General features: G+C 44.9%; 2 protein-coding genes across 5 annotated transcripts in view; both read left to right on the forward strand.

Annotated features, from left to right (window-relative positions):
- The window catches only part of LOC138259456 (G-protein coupled receptor 4-like), a 223,020-nt gene extending 205,205 nt beyond the window's left edge, over nucleotides 1–17,815 (forward strand). For 2 of the 4 annotated variants that reach the window (XM_069207212.1, XM_069207211.1), the window contains exon 3: nucleotides 12,481–17,815. In XM_069207212.1, coding sequence (XP_069063313.1) covers nucleotides 12,506–13,555 — 1,050 coding nt within the window. In that variant the 5' untranslated portion in view covers nucleotides 12,481–12,505 and the 3' untranslated portion in view covers nucleotides 13,556–17,815. The remainder of the gene's footprint in view (nucleotides 1–12,480) is intronic. The other 2 variants (XM_069207213.1, XM_069207210.1) reach the window with 2 other exon arrangements.
- Nucleotides 17,816–18,206: 391 nt separating this feature from the next.
- The window catches only part of LOC138259457 (G-protein coupled receptor 4-like), a 39,238-nt gene continuing 31,509 nt past the window's right edge, over nucleotides 18,207–25,935 (forward strand). The window contains exon 1 of the mRNA XM_069207214.1: nucleotides 18,207–18,296. The gene's annotated coding sequence lies outside the window, so the exon portion shown is untranslated. The remainder of the gene's footprint in view (nucleotides 18,297–25,935) is intronic.

The following is a 25,935-nucleotide window of genomic DNA, read 5'->3' on the forward strand; positions in this document are numbered from 1 at the left end:
GCTTTGCTACCGATCAAAATTATGAATTCATAATGTACTCGAGAACTGGAGTCCGGGAACAGCTAGTGTGACCAGAGGTTGCATAGGTTTAAAATTATTCACCCATTCGAGGATTCACTTATTAGAGTGAACGAAGGATGGTGCAGGGCAGATCTGGCACCCTTGGACAGACTAAGCACCTGCATTGGATTGGTTTTAATGGCATCTAAAATGCCATTAAAATTCATGAGTCCATCTACCCCATGCTCTGATTTACAAGTTGTGCAGAATTAGTTGGAGGATGTAATTGAGAAGTGAGTTGATTTTCTCATTTTTTGACTTTGATAATCTCGGAAAGCCCTGTTAATGCACAAGGTTGTCCTAGACTGGGAATGTGGGTGTGAGTACATGTTGACAAAAACTGTGTGTGTGCATTTGGCAGGAAGTTGTGGGTGGTAACTTTTGGGTGGGCTAATGCATTGTTAGACAACCAACTACCTAGCAAGCCACAACCAACCCAGTTTCTATCTACTTGATGTTTTTATTATTTACTTTTGTAGCAAAAAATCTGTTTAGTGCGTGCAGGCTAACATGTGAATAGCTTGTATCTGCGAAAGGACTGCACATTAGTACCATGGGCTGTGGTGGCGCGGGCCTGTTGTGGAAATTAATTTTCTCACATCTCTGGAAATCGGAATCTTATCACAACAAATAGGTTATTTTCTCTACATCTATTCTTCCAAGAGAAAAGGCTTTGGCTGTATTCTTTTTTTTTTTAAGCAGCCAAGATGAACCTGAGCTTTTTGCGTGATACAGTTCAGAGACTCTGTCAGGAAATTTGATTAACTCTAGGAATATTGTCTTCTATCCAAGATCCTAAAACTTTCCTTTCACCTTTGAAGCTTTGTGCTATCATTCTCTCGGTGCTCATATGGGTCATGATAGTATGAGCGTATTCAGACAACCAATGTGCACTTAGTACCTCTTGAGAGCGTTTTTTTCTCCTCGCAATTATGATGTTTTAGGAACGATCCTTAACTGGCTCACTTACTACATTTATAGTCATCCATGTGCCAATAATGGTTCTACGCTATGTGCGAACATGCACTTCTTGGCTTTTATCCCAGATCATTTGTGCTGAGTCATGGAACTGAGCTGGATGATAAGAGACACCGTTCTCAAAAAGCTTTGATGAATAATGTTAGAGGAAACAATCATGATTTATAAGAGGATTTACCTATTTTATATAGTGGCGAATATATCGGTGGCATTTCCATTTCGAAGAGTTTTTCACCCCCAGAAGGATGGAAGGCCAAGTTGGTCCCATCTGCTTGTGGGACGAGCATGTTGTGCCAGATTTTAGCTGAGCCAGCTGGTAGACCCACCTTTATTTAGATTGTACCATCGCTTTGACAAAGGACTTCATATTGTTTTGTAGGATTTAAGGTAGCAAACCTGCTAAGCTGGTCAGTTCTTCATTCTTTGCAACTCGTACTGGTTTCTGGGACTTTACAGGTAAAAGTGTACGATCCCACTGGTTCCCCAGTAAAATTGTAATGTGGAAGTCCCTCTTTGTCATTCCCTCTGGCTGTGGGGTTAAATCAACGTGGGCATCTTAATGCCAACAGGGCTAGGTTCCTTAGCCCTTTACTTTGGCCAGTGTGTGTGTGTGTGTGTGTGTGTGTGTGTGTGTGTATTTGTGTGTGTAATTTTGGGTACAAAGTATGGAGTGACAGCTGATAAATCCCCTACCTTTTATGGAATCATGCAGGACCAGTGGGGTAGCAAAGGTTGATCCTTGCAGTGGGTTTAACAGCTCTAGCAGGTGGGTCTTCAAGGCCCGAAGAAGATCTTTGCACAACCTTACCTTAAACCAGTAGACCAGCCAAAGTCATCGTTTCCAAACATGGAATGTGATGAAAAGGTTCAAAGATGCAAGCTCAATACATGCCAACTTCCTCTCAACCTTTATAGAGTATTTGGTGCAGAAGCTCATGATGTTAAAAATATTTGAGGAAGAACAGGTTGGACTTCGTTGGGAGGCCACACATGGCGAGGATTGTAGGCTGCCTTCTTACTTAGCTGTACCAGCATCTTGCAGCATGACCATCAGGGTTCTGGCAGGTACTGATGTATCATCCAAGAAATTGCAGAGCTTTCTGTCTGCCTTTGAACGTTCTCCCAGGATCCCGTGACTGTTCCAGTCTGCAGTTACCGTGCCAATCTGAGTTTGTCATATGCAATGACAAGTAGATGTCGCCTCTCCACATTCTTCCTAGTGATCTGTCCAAAGCAGGGCAGAAAGACAATATTTGAAATAAGTGCCAGTCCTCCATTTTGCATGCACCTATGCTTTGACGAGTTAGTGAATCAATAAGGCGCCAAATTAGGGTTTCCGGTTTGCATCGCTGCATGCAGCTGCTCTCGTCACCAAGCACATTATCTGTAAACTTCCCTTATAGGAACTATAAGAAAGTGCCCTCTTTCTTGGCATGGTTACCCCCATTTTCTGTCTGTTATAAGTGTGTTTGACTGTGTTCATTGGGATCCTGCTAACCAGGACCCCAGTAATTATGCTCTCTCCTCCAAATTTGGTTGCTTCTAACCTTTTCTCCACACCATTGGCATACTGGTGCCCCCATGTAAGTCCATAGTATATGGTACCTAGGTAGCCAGGGCATTGGGGTTCCAGGGGATCCCTATGAGCTGCAGCAGTTATTCTGCCACCCATAGGGAGCCCATGCAAAGAGTTCTGCAGGCTTGCCATTTAACTACAGGTCACTGCACCAGGTCACCGTGAGGCACCCCTATGGTAGGCCCTCTCAGCCCAGAGGGCAGGGTGTAGGTACCTGTGCATGAGGGCACCCCTGCACTAGCAGAGGTGCCCCCACAAACTCCAGCCCAATTTTACTGGACTTCCTGAGAGCGGACCACCATTTTCTATATGTACTGGACATAGGTCACTACCTCTCTCCCTTTGGAAATAGGTATGACTGGCTTGGGAGGGGTAGCCTCCGCAAGCCACTGGTTTTGCTTTGAAGGGCACATTTTGTGCTCTCCATGCATAAACTAGTCCACACCGGTTCAGGGACCCTCCAGTCCCTGCTCTGGTGCGAAACTGGGTAATGGAAAGGGGAGTGACTGATCCCCTGTCTATCACCACCCCAGGGGTGGTGCCCAGAGCTCCTCCAGAAGGTCCCTAGGTTCTCCCATCATGATTCCAAGGTTGGCAGGGAACTGTGGGACCATCTGAGTGGCCAGGCCAGGCAGGTGACGTCAGAGGCACCCTCTGATAAGTAGTTACCTCGTTGGGTGACCAAGCCCCCACTTTGGGCTATATAGGATCTTCCTCTGGGGTGGGTCCTCAGATTTGGCTTCGCAATGCTCCTGCAGGACTCCTCTGCAACCTCTGCTTCAACTTCTGGCCTCAGAAACCGCAACTGGACCCTCCAGGGACCTACAAGCTGCAGATCCACAAGGAAGACTCTTTTGCAACATTGTATCCGGAACACCTGCCAGCTTTGCAACATTTCCCCGGTGGTGCATCCTAAGAAGATTGCAACTCCTCATCCTGCAGAAGAAGAAGGAGGAATCTCACTTGGGGTGAAGGCATCACTCCCCTGTAACTACAGGTACCTCGCTGCATCGACGACCGGCTGCATGGATCTCCCTTCATCCTGAGTGGCGTGGGTCCTGAATCACAGGTGGTGGTCCGGAGAGTCTCCCTTGGTCTTTTCTACCAGCTGTCGCACTTTAGTGGTGGTAAGTCCTTTCCATTCCACGCAAGACAGTACCCCGTGCACCGCATCCTTTGTAGCTGCAAAGGCTTGTTGCATCACCTTCAATGGGAACTTCAGGCGACATGTAGCTCCAGCTCCCAGCACTGCTTCCTGCAACTTCTGGACCTCTGCTTGGTCCTGTGGCGACGTGGGAGCAACTTCTGTGGTGCTACATGAGCTGCTTCTATGTCCCTGCCCTGTGGGACATTTGTGGGCGCTGCCTCTGCTTCTGTGGGCCTTCTGTGACACGGAGGGTGCCCTGTGAGTCTCTTTTCTGGGTAGAGTCCTCCTGGACCTTGCTGGTCTCTGGCAGCACCTCTTTTCAACCAACCGCGAGTTTGCCTTTCCAAGGCTTGATGGTGGAAATCCTTCACCAATACCCATCTGCGATCCAGTTTCCAGCATGGTACACCTCTTGCATGCACCAAGAACTCTTCTGCAGCTTCTGTGCTGCAGGGCTAACCTGTCTTCCTTCTTCGTCGACCAACTCCAAAAGGTACCTCTTGGTGGGTAGTATCTCCTACTCCCCCTGGACTCCACAGACACTTCTGGGTTTGGTCCCCTCTCTCCACAGCTCTCTCTACACAATTTACTTACCTAGGTGGGGGCCCTGTGGTCTCATTCCACTTTCTTATTATATTGGTTTGGGCTCCCCCTAGGGCTACTATTGCTTAGTTCTATTTTACATTGTTTTCTAACATATTATGCCTCTTACTGTTTATTAGTGTGTAATATATATATTTTTACGTACCTCCTATTGGAGGGTTGCCTCTCTAGTATTTTCTCATACTGTGTTCCAAAAATAATGTACCTTTATTTTTGTACAACCGAGTGTTTTCTTTCTTGTGTGTAAATACTGTGTGACTGTAGTGGTAATGCATGAGCTTTGCATGTCTCCTAGATAAGCCTTGGCTGTTCATCCACAGCTACGTCTAGAGAGCCTGGCTTCTATACACTGCCTACACGCCACTGAGAGGGGGTTACTGGGCCTGGTATAAGGTGTAAGTACCATAGATACCCACCACACACTAGGCCAGCTTCCTACAGGAACCCTGTCGCTTCTTTTAAGTGAAGTTCATCACTTTGTGGACATTTGTCCCATGAGGTGCTTTGTGTGATTTTTGGTGCTAGTTTCTTTTGATGATCTAGGCCAATCCGCACAATTATAGAAGCTAAAAGAAGGGAGGTATATAGGAGCAGAGATTCAGTGGGAAAACTATGATGGGCATATGAAGATTCTTGAATGAAACATAGTTCAAAATCAGAGTATTGTCAGCACAATAAAAGTCTCCTGGTGCTCGAAGGTCAGAAATCAACAAGTTTACACTTGAAGAAATGTTAAAAAGGTTTGACCATGATGCAATATCTTGTTTGGTTCAGAGGTCGAAGTGGGCAGGGGAATGGGAGAACAACATTCCCGATCCTTATTGATTTAATCAAAACAGTTCCTATACTTTAAAAAATAACCGCCCCTGAACGGTTGAATTGCCAAAGGTTGAAGGGAGAGAAGGGATGCCTCTGTGAAGTAAGAGGCGGCTGAATAAGAAACAAGCCATCTCTCCTGGATCCCTGATACTCAAAGAAAATGTGTGCAATTGCTTATTCACCAAATCTAAAAGCTGCTTGTGAGCCAGTATAGGCTTTAAGTGATAGAATCTGTTATTTGTCCTTTTTAAAGCAAACCTGTAAAACGATTTGCACTGGTACACTTGGACTATTATTAAAAACATAACATTTGCAAGCACTGTAAAGATTTAAACAAAATCTTTTTGCACTTTTGCGACAGCCTATTTATGCTATGTGCAACTTTTCATATACTGTGTGAAATACATTTTTTTAAACTGAGACCTATTTAGAGTGCTTTCTGTCACAGGCTTGGACATCTCAGAACTATAAATACACATAATTTGTTTCCCCAGTGCACCGACCAGGGTTCAAATCGGTGACCATCTGGTTACACCTTCAGGCATCTGAAAGAATCACATAGCCCAACCAAGCTTTCTTACCAGAAAAACACATTTCCTATAGATACATTTAAGTTGCAAGCATTTTTATTTAAGGTGTGCATTTATATGGTATATGCAGTTACCTGTGGATGAAAAGGCAAAAAAGTAGTTTCAGGATATTTTTATTTTTTAGGTCTCAGCTCTAGATGGTGCTGTCTCAAACCAAGACATGCTGCATCTACTTTGTGGGTTTACAGCCCACCCATAGACTTCCCATCTGCTGGCACCATCATTGCTCCATTTTTCGTTCTCCTATTTGTGATGGGCATGCATATGTCATGCCTCTTCCGCAGAATTTAGCCCCCCCCCCCCCTCCCCCCCTCCCCTCCTCCCCAAGTGTACCGGGCAACTACTTTCAAACCTACTCTGCAGCCATTTTCACCATTTTCATCCATTGTTTCTAGGCTTTTTTTTTTCTTTCTTTTAACTGGGTGATCGTGCATGCATGTAGCAGCACTTTACGTGGACGCAGGACTCACCGTGCAATGTATTTATGGTGATTTGCTTTTGAGCAAGACTGTTCCTGTGTTTTTTTGTTGTTGTTTTTTAGCACTTTTGTATAGCGCTAACTCAACCCAAAGGGATTGGAGAGCTTTACAAGAACACCAGATACATTACACAAGGATATATTTATTTCTTGGTAGCCCCGGTTAGTACCTTTGGTTGTCAATAACATTGTTCTTTCACATGAATAGAAAATTCTTTCAGTCACAGATGGCCACTATGTTCAGTAATAGCTTTGCACACTTTTGTCAGCTGCCTGCCACATCAAAGCTTGTTGGGACGGATGTAGGTCTCGCAGCACCTTTTACCAAGATGGTTACATTATATAAACAGACTGTAAGATACGTGTCTGTGTGGATCGCTCTGAAGGTAAAGCAGTGCTAATGCACACCCATATTGTTGACACAAAGTGAAATCACTGTGATGTACAGAATAAAAGAGCACACCTTTTACTGCCATAAGTGCAAACATTTGCTGGATTCAGGGTACACAAGCTATCTTACTCTGGGAGCTAGATGCCAGGGATGGTGTAAATAGAATGTTCTTGCAAGTCCAAGCAGACAACAGCATTGTTTGTGGTGCAAAACCATCTTACTGGGATTGGTGAAAGTGTGTCTGTTCATTTCACAATCATATATTGTATTTTCCTTTTGTATCAGTGTGTGTTCATACCGCTGCCACAGAATCTGCCTCACAGCGCTCCCTAAAACAATGTGAGTTAGTAGCACTGCCACAGATTCTGCCTCATAACGCTGCCTAAAACAATGTATGTTAATAGTGCTGCTACAGGATCTGCCTCGGAGCCCTCCATAAAACAATGTGTGCTGTTACAGAATAAACTGCAGCCCGATCAGTGGCACCAGTGCAGGGGCCAATCAATGGGCCCCAAGTGAGAGCTCTAGTACTTGTCCAGGGTGACAATGAGACTTGCTCTTTAATGACGTGGGCATTGTGACGCTATAGCGAGGTCTTTGGTTCCCTGCTTTTAATGTGGGGCGGAGGACAGCGCAGGGAGCTTCCAGCTCTTCACCCTGTGGGTAGGGCAAGATCTCTACCAGGGCAGTGCATGCTTACAGGGCACGTGGTGAAGGGTTTCTGTGGGCACTGTGTCCCAATTTGCACACTCCGCCCACCTTTGCAGAAGTTTTCATGAGCACTCAAATAAACCAATGTAAAAGGTAGTGCCTATTTACCACTATAAAGGCCGCCTACTCAGCGCTAACGCGCTGCACAAACTGAAGTAAATGTGACCCCCGCCCCCTCTTGTACAGTTGGGTCCCAAACTTTGCCTTTCTACAGCAGGCTCTTCAGCATGCTCTGCATTGAGCTCATAAGTCTGCACTACATGCCTTGCAGTGAGCTCCTAAGAAGTCTCTGTAATTCGCTTGTAAATGTAGTGCCATACTGTTTGCTGGTAAACTTGTTCTACAGCGTGCTCGTATGTGTGCTCTGCTTTGTGCTCGACAGTGAGCCTGCCGTGTGCGTTTACAAAGATGATGGATAATGTGGCAAATGTAGTAAATCTATAATTATGCAAAAATCGCCGCAGCTGCACAATCATATAATTCCAGTGGACCTGACTCTAGTTTTGAAGAGTGATTTCTATTTGGCAGAGAACAGAACTGCCATGCTCAAAGTAGGATGTTAAGCTATTGCACAACCTATTACAGTAAGCTGATTATGTGGCATTCAATACTCGGCCAAAGCCCTGCTGCCAGTCAACGAACAACTCACAGAGCAGAGACAGGCTGCAAGTAAGCATGAAAAGAAACGTTGGTAAATCCAATTGGTCTCCCCTGCGTGAGGTATTGAATTTGTAAATGTTGTAGCCATGTTGTACAGCAGCACACAATAGCTGCTGTACTACATGGTTCAAACATTGAAAAAGCCAATATCTCCCAACGGCGATCCCTATTGGCTTTTTGCTCAAGGTTTCTTCAAGTCATGCACTGTTCGCTTCTGTGTTTCTCATCTTTCTATGTTTGTTTCATCACCTTAAAAAAGACAAATCAGTCTCTTTCAGTGTAATTCAACCAAATACTTTCACTTGACCAATCCCCTACTCCTAAGATTTGTGTATCCCTTTTTTTTTTTTTTTTTTGCAGTTCACTGCTTAATGTTTTACCCCACGCATGTTTCTTTTTAACATTTGTTCTTACTTAAGATACATTGTCACAGTAACATCACATCACTTAAGGGACCAAAAACGGCTTAAAGACATTCACATTGACAACACCAATAGCTTGGGGCTCGGGCATTGCTGAGATCTGTTGGCTTTGCCAATGCTTGTTTTCTTTTGAGACTATCTCTGACCCTCCGCCACACTACCCTCTTCTAAAACCCAGTTTTCTCACTACATTCATGCTTCCAGCTCCCGTACATGGTTATGGCATAGTTCTGAACTTGTCCTTATTTTGAAGATGTTGCCCTTACTACAATCCGCCTTTCTATATCGCCGGTGGTTCACTAAGTTCATTGGGGTCACCCTTCAAAAAACACCAGATCGCCCCGACACGCGCCTCCTCTCTTCTGGAAGACTCGGCAAGGGAAGAAGAGGTGGTGGAGGGGTTACGTGGACAGCGGCTTACCACGTGGTGTCTGGCTGCACGGTGTCGAAGACGAGTTTGTGAGAGACGGCCCGAACTCCTAACTATTTGCAAGCCAACCCTCGGGCTAGTCTTGGGGCCGTCGGCATCTTGATCACCTCCTCCCCGCCGCGTGACGACATCCCTGACCCCAGCTATTGTCAAGCCTGCTCGAAAAACCAAACCGTCCTGAAAAACGAGGGTTGTGCAATGTTCAATCACCTATCAGTGGTGGGTGCAGACCTCAGGGGCTGTGAGGCACCCAGGGCCTTATCTTGTAAGTGCTGGTAAAAGTGAAGTGAGCCATAAAACTGTTTACGTAGCGATGTCCAAGCTTCGGGGCAACGTCCTCCGATTCTGGTCAAATCACTCAATCTGACTGCACCTAAAAACGTGTATAGTATCATTTGTTCTGCGATAAAACCCCGTAACTCCCTTGGGATAGGATCGAGTTGTTTAAAAATACAAATTTAAAAAAACTGCAAAACCAAGTCCGTGACCTGCTGACGTCAGGGTTGTAATTCCACGTTGCTGCACCCTTTTTTTAAAATTATTATTAACATAATGTATATTCCAGTCAATTTAAAGCTAACTGATTGGACGCCCTCCACCCACATGCCCTTATCCATCCTTGTTTGGTATTATATGCACCGATTACTAATATTTAGGGTGCTTGCCCTACTTCATCTGTGTTGGTTAAGCAGGTGGGCCTGGAACAGAAGAGAAACGTCTAACAGTTGTTCAAGCAGACTGGGTGATTCAGAAGTCCCAGGGCAGATTTGTATCTAGAACTAGGAGGCTACTGTTCAGCTGCACAACTAGAACCTGAAAGGTGCACAGCTGTTTCCTTTGTGCATTTGAGTAATTATAAACAAGGCCAAACATACATAATTTGTTCACCACTATTACTGTTTACAAACCACTAACAAATGCTTCTGGTGCTAAAAAAAAAAAAATATATATATATATATATATATATATATATATATATATATATATTTTTTTTTTTTTAACTTAACTTTGCTGCTGCAGCATTTCGGCTTCAGATGTCTTTCTTTAGCCTTCATCTGGACTTGACAGATTCATCCTGTTTCAATTTGTCTTATGAGCAGGCATTGTGCATATGAAACAATTAAAATATGATGGAATATATCTGAACCCCCAAAGAGGAATTGAAACCATGGAGCTGAAATAAGAAAAGTATAATGCTTCTCCTGTTTAGAACATGCAAGGCTTATCCTTTCATCTGACCTAGAAACCTGAAAGAAAGCAGTCCTAAATCTGTAACATGGAAGTAACCATGCAACTGTGGATGTGAATATTCCAAATATGAGGTGTCCTTCATCTAGAACCTGAAACCCACACCCACTACCTTTCACCTGGAGACTGAAAGGCATAAAGTGGCACACATATTGGTCATGAAAGACTTCGGGTAGCCACGCATTTGAAATCGGAAGCCCACTGTGCAGCCATAATTTAGAACCTGCGAGATGCAGCAGGTCGTTGAGCTTCTGGAAGCAATACCAACAGTGAAGTACATCTGGCACCCAAAAGACAAAGTTCAGTAATGAAACCCTGTTTTGAACCTTATTCACAGTGAAGCCGTATACATGGAACATCAAAGTACTGCCATTTTTCTGGGACCTGAAAGTCGGGGCTCCATTCCACCCACGCTACCAGTTTTAGTGTAGTACTTGTGTGATTTGCAAGCTGTCGTTTGATGTCACACTGTGCACGAAATGAGAAATAAATGGGAGTCCTGAGTGGGCACAAATGACATGGAAGGCGCAGCACATGCACAAAATATCCATGGCAAATATGTACTTTGCGTTGAGGACCCAGCTTACTGACTGGTGTCATTGGGCAAATATAGATGAAAAAGTCAACAGACGCTAATGTGGTCTGAAGAGGGATGCCATCTTGCAACCTTTGAGCCTCGCGTTTATGAAGAAAGATCATGAAGTGGGGGCATAAATCTCAATTGCCTGCGAAGCCAACAAAACCAGCGGGCTGGGAAAAATCAAATGTGACCCCAGTGCACTCGTCAGCGCTGGGTTGCACTTCCAAAAGGCTTGAATGAGAACTTCTGGCTACTGAACCTCAGATGTTGCATTGAATTGTGGGGCAGGTCTGGACCTGAAAGGAAAGTTTGCGTTACCCTCTGCGCATCGCAGGGAGGGGCTGATCCAGAAACTTCTATAGAGGCAGTCCGGTAAATTAAATATTCGAAAAAGCAGGGCCCTAGCCCCATGGAGTGGTGCAGCTCACAGGAAACATGGTTGTTATGCTTCCTGTTTTTGTATCCTCTGGGACTTGCAAGTGGCTAGACCTTAAAGTGTTGTGATTTATGCTGTGGAGCGAGGAGTAGTCCCTTGCCTTAGTGAGTTTGTGTAATAAAGTTTGGAGGAGGAGCGAATTCCCCAAGTTTTGGAGTGGGGGTGGGAATTCCTCATGTTGATGCCGATTTGGTTGGACGGATGTGACCTGCTGGGTAAACTTGTGTCTGTGTAATCTTTCATGATCTGTCTATGATGGGCTTAGCAAGGGGGTCCACGTCTCCGGTTCTCGATGGGTGCAAATGAGTCAGTTCTTTGTGTGTAAATGAGTCTGATTTTGGTTCATTGGTTCACTTTTTAGGTCTCAGAGGGTAAAGCTGTAGAACATGCAATACAGCAATGCATACTGCAATTCCACCCGCCTAAAATTAGAATCTCCAGACACTCCTATATCAACTTTTAATGCGTCATTCCGGAGCAATGTGGCACCGAATCTGACTTATTACAGTAGGGAGTAATTTCCATTCTGAATGTTAGGATCCCACATCATTAATAAAAATAATATATTTTAGGGACAACACGGCACTCCATTTTACTCTATCAAGGCCCATTACAGTTGTCGTCTGAAAAGGACTGAGATACATACTGCTAACCCCTTTCACTTGCCCCATCCTTATTAGTACGAATGACCTCTATATTCCTTGCCCTAACCCTTGAGACTGAGCCCTGTCCCCCAGGGAAGCACATTTGCCCATATTGACCTATTGCACTACTTTAACCTTCTCTCCACTGCTCTATGTTAATCTCCTCTTACCCAGCACCTCCATCAGTCTCGGGCATGTCAGAAGCTTTTGCGGGGCCTTTCTTAGTTTTCTGATCCAAAAACCAGCTTGTCATTAAGGCAGACTGTACAATGAGAAAAGCGTAAATACAGTATCTGCCGCCCCGTACTGTTGTTATCCCTTTACCAGCCTCAGGAGGGAACAGATCAGGGCTTTCTTATGATTGAAATGCATGAACAATGCCAAAAAATGCTTGAGGGACGGGACAAAGAGCTTAGGCTGCCCTCTCCTTGCAATAGCCCTGGTCAGTCTGTAATACTGGGATCTTATGTTACACAATGGTGGTAAGAAGGACGTTTTTCTGGTCGTCCAACAGAAAGTTCAGTGTTTGAACCGGTTGATAGATGAGTGGTTGAGCCAAGTGTTTGAAGGTGGGCGGTTGACTTGGTGGAAGAGTACATAGCTGGGTAGCAAAGGTCTTTACAATTAAGATGGACAGCAGAGTTGAGTGCTGTTGAGTTGAACTACCTTTTTTTGTCTTACGTTCTGAATTTCTCTCCTTTTGTCAGTAACAGATCCCTGACTGGACCCGCAATGACTGATGAAAACGTTACTTGTCCGTATCCAGCCAAATATGAAGCCACTCTCTTCCCTACCATCTACAGTGTTGTCTTCATTGTTGGCCTCTTTGGAAATGTGACAGCTGTGGGAGTCATAGCCCTCCACATCCGACGCAAGAATGTTCTTGGCATATACCTGGCAAACCTTTGTGCCTCGGACCTCATATACATCTTCACCCTCCCCATCTGGACTGTCTATACTGCCAAAGAGGATTGGCAGTTTGGTGCACTCACATGCAAGATTGTGGGTTTCTTCTTCAACACCAATCTCTACAGCACAATCTCCTTCCTCAGCTGCATTGCCATTGACCGCTTCCTGGGTACGGTTTTCCCTATGCATTCCAGAACGCTGCGGAATATGAAGGCTGCCATGATCATTTGCGGCATTGTTTGGGTCATCATCCTAGGTACACATTCTGTATTTCTCAGTAGGGATGAACTCTTCAATGCAACTCAAGACATTGAGCTTTGCTACGAGAAGTACCCCATGGACCAATGGATGGCCCATCTCAATTACTTCCGCATTTTTGTGGTTTTCGTGATTCCTCTTGTGCTCCTTGTGTTCTCCTACTGCTCCATCATATGGGCCATCCACCACAGTCCGAGCCTGGAAAAGAGGCAGAAGCGGAAAATCACCAGCCTTCTGTTGGCACTGATAGGCATATTTGTGGTTTGCTACCTTCCTTACCACGTGGTGCTCTTCATCCGCTCGTACGCCAGCGACGTGAGCATCAACACTTGCAATTTAGAGTCAAAAATACGCCCTGCCTACCGCATCACCTTCGCCCTGACCAGCCTCGCCAGTGCTCTTGATCCCTTCATCAACATCTTTGTGAGTGACCATGTAAAGCAGGACATTCTGGAACAGCTGAGGGACATCTGGAACTCGCTCAGACTGAAGCGCCAGCAGGAAACAGAAGGACGGCCATACCTGAAAACTGTCTGTGATGCAAGTAAACTGCCAAAGAACATTGACCAAGGCCTTCTCGAGATCAACCAGAGCAAACCCCAGACTAAGTTATGAATGTTCAATAGCTCACGTAAGAACAATCAACTCTTGCGTCATTGTCTTAACAATCATAGTGTTTTACTGAAGTGGCTTCTGCTATTCGTTTTAAAGTAATAAAGCTTTGGAGTGGAAAGAAACTGGACAAAACCCCTCTAAGATAATCCTTTGGACAGGACAGAGAAAAGGGCATGTGACCAAGATTACAGTGTTCCTTGAAATATCAGAACTGCCTCAAGAAGTGATTAAAATGTGTTCATGGAACAATTCATTGATCTTATGAGACTTCTTTTCATAAAAGTGTAAAAATGAAGGGTACAAATGAAGGTTGCATTTGTGTTGAAGAAGATGTGCAGCTGGAAACATCGATGAAAGAAAAAGGTTTGACCGAGCGTGGACACATTGATCTATTAGGACACTCCTGATGTTTGGGAAGACCCACCTTATGCTGGTCGGGCCAGAACGGCTGCTTGGTCTCCCTGCTCCAGCTTGCGAACTAAGTGCACTAAACTGTATGACTTGTGTGATATTTACACATTACAGGTGCAAGCTCTGCATAAATGTATATACTGCATGTGGAGAAATATTAGGTGCTTTTTTTTGCTTACGTTGCAGTTCATGTCTCATTTTGGAGGCCCTGTGGGGCGTTATCCCCCGCAGTACAGAAACCAGACAATTTTAAAATAGTATTTGTTGAATTGACAGTCAAGCACATCGATAAAACAGCACAGACTACGAGTACTTTGATTTTTTTAATTGTTTTACATTGGTTTTATTTGAGTTTTAAAACTGTATGTATGTTTGAAATACAATGAAGTTCTAAAAAATAATTGTGTGTTGGCCAGGGTGTGGGGTTGTTGGTAAAGTTGCAACATTGTACTGAGCGTTTAAAATGTTCCCTACGTACAATGGCTATCACAGCAGCGCCCTGGAGGACAGTACTACTTGGATGGAAAACCGAGCGAGGTCACCCATTTACTTCTGGGATGGCAAAGGCGGACTAAGTGTTGGGTGGCTGCGGCGTTGGCACGTGGCTGTGCAACATCCTATCCAGCAGTTGCGGAGCTGCTAAGTGCCCTCATGGCATATGAAGCGAGTGCTGGATTTATAGCCAGCATCACTATGCAAACTGAACTTGTCTCATTGTTGCTATTCAACAATGCATTGTGCTGTTGGAGAAGGGCTGTTTGAAGGTGTGGGGGCCACTTGGCAGTGATATTGAGATTTGAAAGCTGGCTGGAGTCATAATACTATACTATATGCGTTTTTCACAACTCTCAGACATCAACTAACATTTGAAGTTTTTGTTTTTAATAAAGACCGTCTGTTTTAGGGCCCACAAATGGAACCAAACATGCTGACTTGCCAAAAATTAGATTAAAAAAAATTGAAACCACGATCTTAAAAACAATGCATTTTGTTAAAATCGGATATGGCTGATTCTCCAGATCCCCGTGGTAATTTCGGTGAATTTTAGATTTTCCAGATCATGCCACAGTAATTTAACCACCTTTGTGTTTTTTTCCATTACATTCTGGTAACTGTAGCTTTGATTTTTGTTGTGCCCAGTTTTATGCACACACTAAAATATAAAGAAAAACTAAAACATGAAGAAAAACTAAAACTTGATCACATGGCACAGAAATTTTGTGTTTTGTTCTTATTTCACCCGTTTTCCCAAAAAATCACCCTTTCTTCATAAAATCGTGAATCTTTATTTCATTGTTCTTCCAAATCCCTCACTCACTTCTAACGTTGACATTTTCTTGAATGTGTGGCTCTTTACTGATCCATCCTTTTAAGTTGCAGCACTTTGCAAAATACCCTATATGATTGCTGTACTGTGGTTATCCCACTTTACAGTCTTTAATCTGACAACCATTCACAAATTTACCATCATACATCTTCTTTAAAGGAGTTCTTCCATTTTTTTTCTTTTTTTAATTTAATTTGTTGGCAGGACACGGTGTCTATTTTTCACCTGCAGGCAGCTGAATTATTGCCTTCAAAGTATAAAAATAAAACTCCCTGAAATGGAGATGGTGGTCTCTGAAAATGTACAATAGGACACAGTCGAACTACAGCAGTAGCATTATATTTTGTGTCTGCAAGCCTTTGGCACATGAGCTGCAAACTTTTTTTTTTATATATATTTGAACACGTTTTTGTTTCGTATTTATTAAAAAATCACAGTTTGCTTCTAGCTGACTTAAGTGTCATTTGCCCACCTGAGCACTTGTAAACTGGGCAACTTTTTTCATCCTTACCTATTTCGATTACATTTTTACTTGAGTGTCTTCCACTGAGGGGTGACTGACATTGTTAGAGTATTTACGGAATTTTTGGAATATTTACTTCTTTTTTTTTTAAGTTAATGGTACTTTTGTTTTTGTTTTCACAAACACCTTTGGCTGTGGTCCATTGCAACGAGTATCGAGAATTCCTGTAATTTCAGGGTTTGGAAAAGGGTGGCAGAGAAACCTGTTTTGGTCATTACATGGGGTGATGGCATTTTGAAAGTAGGTTTTGTCTATTTTTTTTTCAAGCCAAAATGTATACTTTTTGCATCCCCGGTGTTGTGAAAATGTACAAATTTGTGACCCTGCTTGCGAAAAATATCACTTTACAGCACTGCAACGCCTTTTCTGCTCCTTTTAAAAAAAACTGTATTTGACAGGTACCCACTGCATCGACAGATAGCATTTTATTTACCTAAAAATGTTTACTTCGTCTTAACTGCAGCAGGATTCCATTGTGTCTGCTAGAGCGCACACACCCTCCAGTAGAGAGGGTGGGGGGGTCCTTTGGATCTTCCCCACATGCATTCAGTGAGCGGTAGTGCAGACTCTCCTGTTTATGGATGACACATGTTGAGTGGGGTGACTTGAGGCAGGCTTAGGGCTCGAAAGCATATGACCTATCCCGGGGAGAGAATGAGGCGCAAGGGCCAGAGCTGTCGACCTCGCGGATGGGCTCTAGTGTTGGACTAGTCGACATTCTGGGAAAATCAGTTTATTTCACCGTGCCTACAAACAATGAATGTGACATTGTCTGTTGTAACTGGGGCTCATATAAAGCGCTATATATAACAGCAAGATAAATATATATCCTAGGGGAGATGGGAAATTCGGATAACTTCAATAGCATCTTCTATTATCTAAATTAAATCTTCGAAATATATGATGCGTCCAAGTCCTTCCAACCGTCTCTCCGCCAAAAACACGTATCGTTTTACGCCCCATCTGTTGCACACTTCCTTCCAACTCTCTCATCTCCGGTATGCCTGTCACCCACCAAAGACCCCTCCCTCACATCCAAAGTCCGATACCCCGACATCATTATTTCCTAAATCCGCTCTCCCCGCTTCACGACTAAATGCGTGGCCCGCGAAACCTATACTGGAATGATGCCCCATACACCTCACCAAATATCGACCATTCTTTCAGCACACCTAAAAATTCTGTACTGCACCCCACCTAGGATGAAACCACCTCAAGACCCCCTGAACTGTAGGCTATAACAGATAATCAAAATCTCCCTCCAATCCATTAAAAGGCACCTCCGTGTTTTACCCTCGAACTAAATTTCCAAATCGATGAACAAGTATGATTTTACGGTGGAAATATTTTGTTAGACTATTGCAAGTTTAGACGCCCGGAGAAAAATACTTTTTGTGGGATGATCAAAAAATGTGATTTTAGTGGTTTTACGTCTTTACTTTAGGTGCAAGCCAAAACAAGTTTTACTGCGATTATTAAGCATGTACTTGTCTTCTGCGCCCTCTTGTGGCCTGCTAATACTGGCGCCGCATGACGCTGTTAAAATCTCTGGTCGTGGCCGTTGGTAGGACTTTTCCTAATTCGCCTCATAATTTTGCTTCCATTTCTGCCCCACCCCAAGCCCCATACCCGCCTTTTTGTGTGCGGGTCCGTAGAAACTTCCGAGATATGGTTCCATAGTCATTATGGAATTTTAACTGATGCTCACAACTGTTTCTTAGTCGTGTGAAGCCCTAATAAAATTTTTAAACCGAAGATACATTTAATATTTTCTCCCCATTCTACTGGGCATAATTTCTGAAACTGCCTGAAACTAGAATGATATCTAGCGTTCAATATTTTAATCAGCCTTTTGGTTCAATGCTCCGAGTTATTCCCTCCAGTGTTTTCTGCGTTGCATTCTGGAACTTGCAGTCACAGTTTACAACGCGAAACCATTACTATAGTCCGATCCACACTGAATTATATGCACACGCGTGGCCCTGGGAAACCCGAAAGCGTTATCACACATGGGTCCACCTATACCAGGTGTCTTCAGACTGGGGGCGGGCTCCCCTAGAGGGGGTGGGGGTGGGGGCGGGACCAGACCCTGGCCAAAAGATGGATTATGCAGATAACAGCGCTTTGTTTTGAGCAGATAATGTTTATTGCAATTGTAAAAAGGTAACAGGACTTTAATGCAATGCCTATACTTACTTAAACATTGCCAATTTAATAGGATAGTTATGAAAAATTCTGAGAGGGGCTCTGATTAATTTTTTCCCGGAGGCGGGGGGCAGCTGACCTAGACTAAGGGTCTATGAGAGGATGAATCGTTGCATCCGTGGTTCATACTTCCACGTTGCTGCCGTGCATTAGCTCTGGAAGAAGGCAATGATAGGGTTAAAGAATTGGTGAGGGGAGGCGCACGGGAGGGTGACCAGGAAATGGCGAGAGATAACCTGTTGCGGTAGAATTCTTGTGTCACACAGCCTGTCCAGGTAACATCCCTCTGTTTTTTCTCGTACTTAGCATAAACTAGGCTGTTTATGTCACACTTATTCTGGGTGTTTGCAAACATACTTTAGAAAAAAAACATTGTGACTGCTCTTCTAATTCGATGGGAGAGTAACACGGTTTCACTGGAACAAAACCTCTCTACGAGGAAATAGAAAACACCGTGGTCTGGCCAAAAATCACAAGGAGAGATATATAGGAACTTTTTCGCTTGTCCCAGCGTGGCGACTGATGTCTGCGCCAGGACATCGGCAAGGAAATTAGTCGTCCTTTGAGAAGTGTGCTGGTACTGTAAGGAGTCCACATCAGAACCTCGGTCCCGGTCGAGTTAAAGGCAGAGACCGACTGGGATTCCCGGGCGTGGCCTGCGCATGGGAGCAGGGCTGATGCAGAGCAATAGGTTGGTAGGCACATTTATGTTTGATATTGGGACAACCAAAATTACCTTCAGAGGAAATTTTAGGTAGCCCCTCCACCCCCTCTCCTCCCCAGCGGTGATCATCCACTCCCTTTTTTTAGGGTCGAGCCTGCGTTGCATGCGTTTCGCTTGCGAGACGCTTTAGGAGTTAGAAAAGGGCTCGGAGCCCCGTTCACGTAACGTCAGTTGTCTTTCATTAGTTCGTGGGCTTGCCTGTTAAAATCTACTTTCTTTCATTAGTGGAAGGCACGCATAAGTCATGCCTTTTCCGGTGGTTAGCCCTCCTCGAGCGCAGCGACCAAGTACTGAAAACATGCGAAGGTCAATGTTTCCCGTCAGGTTTGTGGACTACTTTTTATCTTTTGTTCGCAGCGCGATCTCGCTTGGCAGAAGTCGAGCGCTTTGCATAACATCGACCCTGTTACATAGTTATTTGCACTTTTGCCGGTTACGTAGATAATTGCACTTTTGCCGATAGGTTTCATTACGAGTGAACTGTAGCTGCGCAATCTTGCTGTTTTTTTTCTTTCAATGTGGAAAGAAAAATCCGGTTGGGAGTTTACAACTGCTAATAGCTGTAACTCGGAGAAATACGAGACCCTAGTGCATTGCAAATGCTTGTTATAGGGTCAACTGAATTTCTACCCTGGGCGTCGATCCCATATCAGCACTCTGTCCCCTAGGAATATATGTGGGCCTTTTCCTTGTTGTTTGTTTTCTCCATGTCTGCCTACTGGTAAGTTCAAACTCTCATTACCGCCATCCGGACAAGCGAGGATTGTCATGTTCTCACTTGATATTCAGGGCCCATGGGGAACATTGTATTTTGAAGTGAGGGGTGTCATGATAAGCCCTCAGGACTCTGTGAAGGCTGGTTTCAGGATCTGATCCTATGTGGACTACTATGCATAGTTTCTTGTTTCAGGTGTGGCTAAAGCACTCGTTCTCCATTGGCTTGATGCCACTCTCAAGGTGACAAAGGAAGTCTTGGAACGGTGGTCCATTGTCCCTCCTTATCTTGTCCAGTATATCTAGAAGGACAAAGGGGTTTTCCAGGAGGGGCCCAAATTTGGAGAAGGCTGTTTCTGTTAGTTCGACTATGGGTTACTTCGACTGTCCGTCTACCATGATCATTGTGAAGCTGCTGAAGGCAAGACTGGCTTTTGACCATGGCGAATTACAGTGTTCTTTGGTCGTGACGGGACCTTGGCTCTGCTAGTCCATTGAAATGCTGGACACTGTCGCACCAGTTTGTCAGCTGATTCCTCCAGCTCAGGGAACCATACCTTCTTCCACATGCGGTCCTTCGCTTTTGCTGCTTCTTATTGCCTGACGTAAGCAAGCTATACTACCTGGTAGGTCAGTGACATGTGTATCACAATAGATTGTGCACGGACCGCTACTCCTTCCGGCGACATGCCTAACTTGTTCGTGGCTCACCATAGCTGTTACATTTGGTTCTTTTCAGAGCTCACCCATTGCTTCCAGTAAACCAGGAATGTTTTCTAATATCCTTCTCGCAGAGTCGTGGCAACCATCTGGAGTACTTTGTCCTCTGCTCTTGTTTGGCTGACCTCTGTGAGGCTCAGTGCCACAGGGCACACCCCTTAATTCACCATACACATAAAGTCCTTGGTGGGTGAATAATCAGGTTTTGATGCACTTCTGGTTGTCACTGGGTGTAGCAATAAGAAGTCAGCTGGGTTTCTTGATCCCGGTCTGTAGTTAATATTGCATTGGTATTGTTGTAGTTGCACAGCTCACTGCTCAATCCGAAGGGGTGGGTGAGGTACAATTCCGCTGAACAGGAACAGTAGTGATTGGTTGTCTGTTATCACCCTGAATGGTCACCCGCATAAGTAGAGGAGGAAGTGTCCGCAGCCTCACTTAATCACCAGGGCCTCCATTCCGATCTGAGCGTACCTGGCTTCAGTGGCAGGGGAGGCCCTGTTGTCAAAGGCAATGGAGGCCCACCAGCCAGGCTTCCTCTCTTGGAATAATACTACTCCCAAGCCTGCCGGGCTAGCATCCACTTCCGTCACTTTCTTCGTGTCAAATTAGGCCATTGTGACCCCATCTAGGAGAGCCTTCTTGATGTCTTCAAATGCTTTTTCCTGTTTGGGGCCCCATGTCCACCGTGTTTCAGCCTTTGTGAGGGCCTGGAGTGGTTCGGCTAGTGTTTCTAGGCTAGGGATGAACCAGCCACAGCATATGGCCACCTCTAGGAAGCTGCAGATCTCTCTAGCATTTTTGGGAGCTGGGGCTTGCTGGATAGCCTGTGTCTTTGGGGGGTCCACTTAAATGCCCTGTTTCATGAATACATATCCAAAGAATTTGATTTTTGCCTTGAAGAACAAACACTTGTCACAATGGAGCGAGAGGCCATGTTTGCTGAAGCCCCTTAGTGTCGCCTGCAAGCAGCAGTGGTGTACTCCTATGGTCGTTGAAAAGATGAGAATGTCATCACTTATGGTCAGAACTCCTTGCAGGCTGGAATGCATCTCTCGAATGGTGTTCTGTAACACCTTGGCGGCTGACAAGATCCCAAAATTCAGGCACTTGTGGCATCTGAGACCAAGGTGCATTGAGAAAGCTGTTTTGTACTGGATGACCTCATCTAGTTGTAATTGGTAGTAGTCTACATTCATGTCAAGCTCGGAGAACCACCTTGCTCCATTGTGAGAATGATGTGCCTTTCCCATTTGATTGCTTTGTTAGGGGGAGGGGCACATGTTAATGTATAGTTGAATCTTTCCGGCTTGTCAGGGTTTTTCAGATATAACCATTAGGGATACCCATGGGGGGCCTGATACTTTCTCTGTGACATTCAGGTGTTCTGGCCTTTACAGCTCTTATTCGACCAGGGTTTTTTTGTGGAATGGCACTTCGCGGTGATGGAGCGCCACGGCTTTACAGTCTTGTTGATCGGGAGCTTCACAGGTGGACCTTCTAAGCACCCCAGACTTTAGTGAAGTGGCTGGTTTTCTAGTAGTTGGAGCACATCTTACCTTGTGCTGGGCAGTTGTCTTGAGGATTGTTTTCTCTTCCACAATTCCTGCATCTGATGTCTGGTGTGTGTTATGGTCATCATCTCATCTAGGATCGCGACCTGTTTGTGTTAATCGTTTACACTTTGATTGGGGGTGTCTTGCTTGATTGTGTGCCCTGCTGGTTGGGTGTGAGCGCCATGTAAATTACTGTGGAGCATGCAGGCGATAAGACATGGGTCTGGGCGAAGATCAGAGTGTGGTCCAGACTGATGCCCAGTTGGCAGAGGATGAGACCACTTAGTGTCACAGCACTTCTTTGGGTTGGTCATCATTGATGCAGGTACTTGCTAGTGCTTGTAAAAGGGGATAGAAGTTGTCAATTGATCCCCTTTCACGTTCACGCCACAGATTAAACCGCTCAAAATCTGGGTTGAGTTGATGGTCGAAGTAAGCATTGCAGGCTCTAATGGCTGCTTCATAGTTGTCATATGTGTTTGTTCCTGGGAAGAGCTAGAAGAGCTCATAGAGTTCCTCCCCTGCATAGTGTAGGAGCAGGGATCTCTTTACGGTGCAGGCCACTTCTTGTGTTGCTCGGAAGTAGTTATTGAGGTTGCCAACACACAGATTCCAGCAGGAAGCGGTTGTTGCCGGGTCGGCTACCTCGCTGAACGGTAGTAAGGCACTGACAAAGTTTTGCAGGTGGGTTGAATTCACTGGTGGCCCTAGTGGGGCTGGTGCTTGTGTGTCTCCTTGATCTGCGGTGGCATCATCTGCCATGGTCTGTACAGGGTGATGGTGCAGGCCTGAAGGAGTATGAGGTTGAGGGAGTCTGTGCATTGCGTTGAGTGAGAACGGCTGCTTGCCTTGCTGCACTGCCAGGGATTGTTGAGAAGGGGTGGTTCAGGACTGGTGGGTTTGTACTCTCGGCGTATGATGGTGGGCATGGGCCTCAACACTGCACAGGTGGGCTTTCTTCAACTGGGATGAGTGATCTTACTGGTGCAATCACTCTCTGGCTAGTAGTGGCTCCTGGAGCTGGCAGCTGTGCCACTGAGGGGCCAGGTCTCTGCCCTATGGAGCGCTGGGTGACTACCCAATGCCTTGCAGGCTGTATTGGGCGTGTATGGTTGCCAAGGCTAGAGCAGGGCGCCACGCTGTACCCTAGCGTGGGTCGCCCGACCTCATCGCCTCTGCAGGTGTTGTATTGGAGCCCAGTGCTGCATCTCCTGCTGGTAGTGCTGTGCAGTGGTCTGTGACAGAGATGCCTGCTCCCGCTGCATGGAAGCAGTCTCAGCTGGCCGGTTTCAGGTGTACGCGGCCATCTGATGTAAAAGGTGTGGTGCATCAGTGCAAGACACATAAACAGAGAGGCTGCACTTGTCAGGTGGCAGTAAAGGACCACACACAGTTTTGGAGTTATGCAATAAGACCCTGAATGGTCTTAATCCGTTTTATTTATACCATGCGGCCTCACCCAGCTGTCGGGTTATGTGCCTCATCATGGGGTTAGGGGACCAATCAGGTAACTCATTACATTGGGACGGGGGTAGCATTTCACCATAATTATGGTTGCATTCAACAACTAAATCAGTGGGCAGAGGGGTAGTTGCCTTGCCTGCACGAGGGCACCCTTGCTACTCCACAGACCGCTGTAGTGTAAGGAGTGTTAACCATCTCACTAGAAGGCTTATACATGCATCTCTGCTGAAGTTTCCTGAACTCCTTGAGCTTTCTCACTTGGAACACTTTCTCAGTTAGAATGCTATCTTGCTGGTTTACGCAAGTGACATGGATCATAGCTTAATCTGTGTAGTAAGCTCACCATACCACTGAAGTATCAGACTCTTTTTTTAACCAGTAATATGTAGAGCCTGCACAGCACATCCGTAGAATAAAATAAAATATGCAACACGTTTTCCTATTAATTTGCTTGGTTGGTCTCTTTACCTAGATACTTGTGCTTATAATGGTCTGAGCATTTCTGTAGCACACTTTTGAGTTCTCTAGACAAAGCTTTTAGCTGTATGTTGTTGAAGACCTCTTGTGGGCACTGCCAATACATATACTAGGCAGTTGTTTACCATTGGTTGACTAGTGGACTTTATTCTCTTATTGTGCTGTCCATTCAATAGATAAAAGCTTCTTTACATTCCCTTTGATTGAATGACTTGTATCCTCCCACTACTTAAACTCAGGGAAATACTTTTTTGGACTGCCCTAGAAACCACTTTATCTGGTTCATCAACTTCATGTTTTTTTAAAAACAACGTAATAAAAACGTATATATAGACTTAAACCTAGAGGGGCTTCAGTCAGCTATCTTTGTCTGTTGATATTTTAAAATTTAATACATATTTGCTGCCTCCCACCACAGCCTTCAGCATGGAGTAGTGGGTAAGCCCATGCCAGCTAATTGTTCTCCTCACTGTGAGGGATGGCATTTTGCTCTTGCACTTGTGCACATCCACCTAGAATGTAGTTCACATTAGTGTCATGACGGCTGGTAGAATAATCTTTGTTTTAATTTCTGCCTTTGTTTATTTTGTTTCAGATATGTCTTTTTTTATTATATTTTGTTAACGTATGCGTACCACCTTTAGACTGCAGCTTTCATTCCTTTATCTTACTTTTTACCTTTTAGTGACTTGATTATGTTCGTAAAAAATAAATAGGTAACAAAAAAAAGAATCACTGGCTTGCCAGGGCTGTTGGTTTCACCAAAGCCTGTTTCTTTTTCAGTCACTGTTCTATGGGGAATGCATGCGTTTTCTCATCCTCTCGTATGCTGCTTCCTCTCTTCAAACTATCATGCACTATCCATGCTGCTCTAAGCCCTCCTCCCCTCAAGCTTACTTTACCCTGCAATAGCTAAACTGGTGGTTCATAGTGTGAGCTGAAGGACCTTAGAAGGTGCAAAGTCTGAGTTACTGTGCCTTCATTATGCACTTCCAGAATCTTAGGGTAAATATTGTGCACGGTTTCTGTTGGGGTTCATTTACCTGCGGTTATTCTGATGTGTACATAAGTGTTGAGGTCACTTGGATGCTTGGATTTGCCAATCATGCCGTGCCTTAAATATAAGCAAGGAGAATGGGCCACCACCCCCTCCCCGACCCACAGTTATGAGGTAGGGCAGTCATGATGTGTGGTGAAGTGGGCCTTTCACACCATGGCCACTGCACTTGCTGCACTAATGATAAATATGCCCCTCCTTGTGTGTCTACTGTAAGTAACACATGACTCAAGAGAATCAATCTGCTGGAGATGCAAGGGTAGTCGTTTCACTACTTGGCGGTGTGGTTTCTGGCTGTAGGATACTATCTTTCTGGTACTGTTCTTCAAGATTTAGTGTTGATTAATATCATCCTAGCAATTCACTCTCAATATGTACATTATCACCCCCTTGTCACATTCCTCACCACTGCAATTCCACACTGCCTTTCATTTAACCACTCCCATTCATGCATTTCTTTACAGTTTGCGCGCCTAGTTGCTTCTGTCGTGCGGCTCTCACTATGATAAGGCTGCTTGTTTAGGGCGGCGGCACCACTGAGTGTTGGAGACTGAGCCAACCCCCACATCGTCTAGAAGCTGTCGGCTGAACTCCCAACTAAGCCACAGTACGTCACCCACCCTAATCAGGGTAGTAGTAATGTGTGGCAACCTAAACCTGACACTGTGACCCCTCAGAGAAGTCATGGAGGCAGATCACACCCCTTTCACTCAATGACTCATATATGCCAAGGCGAGACAAGAAATGCAAACTTGATTTCAATGCAATTATTGTAGCAATTGCATCCTAGTGTAAAAAGTATGAGCTGTGATTATGAGGCAGATCAAACATAATACAGTTATCTTCATTATAGCAAATGTATAGAAGACGAACAACCCCACAATTTTGTATGGTTCTAAAAAGGTTAGTGATTCCTTCCTGATCTCTGCCTAGATCTGAGAGCATAGTGGTGGTAACCCATCTGCCTGTCCCAAGCTACGGGAGGAACCCCAACCTTTACCTGAATTGGGTAGCAGGTGTCTGGATGGAAATCCTCTTTGAGAGCTTAAGGGTCAGCATCGGGATCAGCAAAACTGGCTGCAGTATGATGTGTGTCCCAGAACGGTCATGACTGGAATGCTTTCTTCCCTCCTTAGACCTATGAGTTGTTTATATAATAACCCATACACCGTGCCTAGAAGTAGGCCTGATGTAAAGACGCA

Source organism: Pleurodeles waltl, chromosome 9, assembly GCF_031143425.1.
Source record: "Pleurodeles waltl isolate 20211129_DDA chromosome 9, aPleWal1.hap1.20221129, whole genome shotgun sequence".
Lineage (NCBI taxonomy): Eukaryota > Metazoa > Chordata > Amphibia > Caudata > Salamandridae > Pleurodeles > Pleurodeles waltl.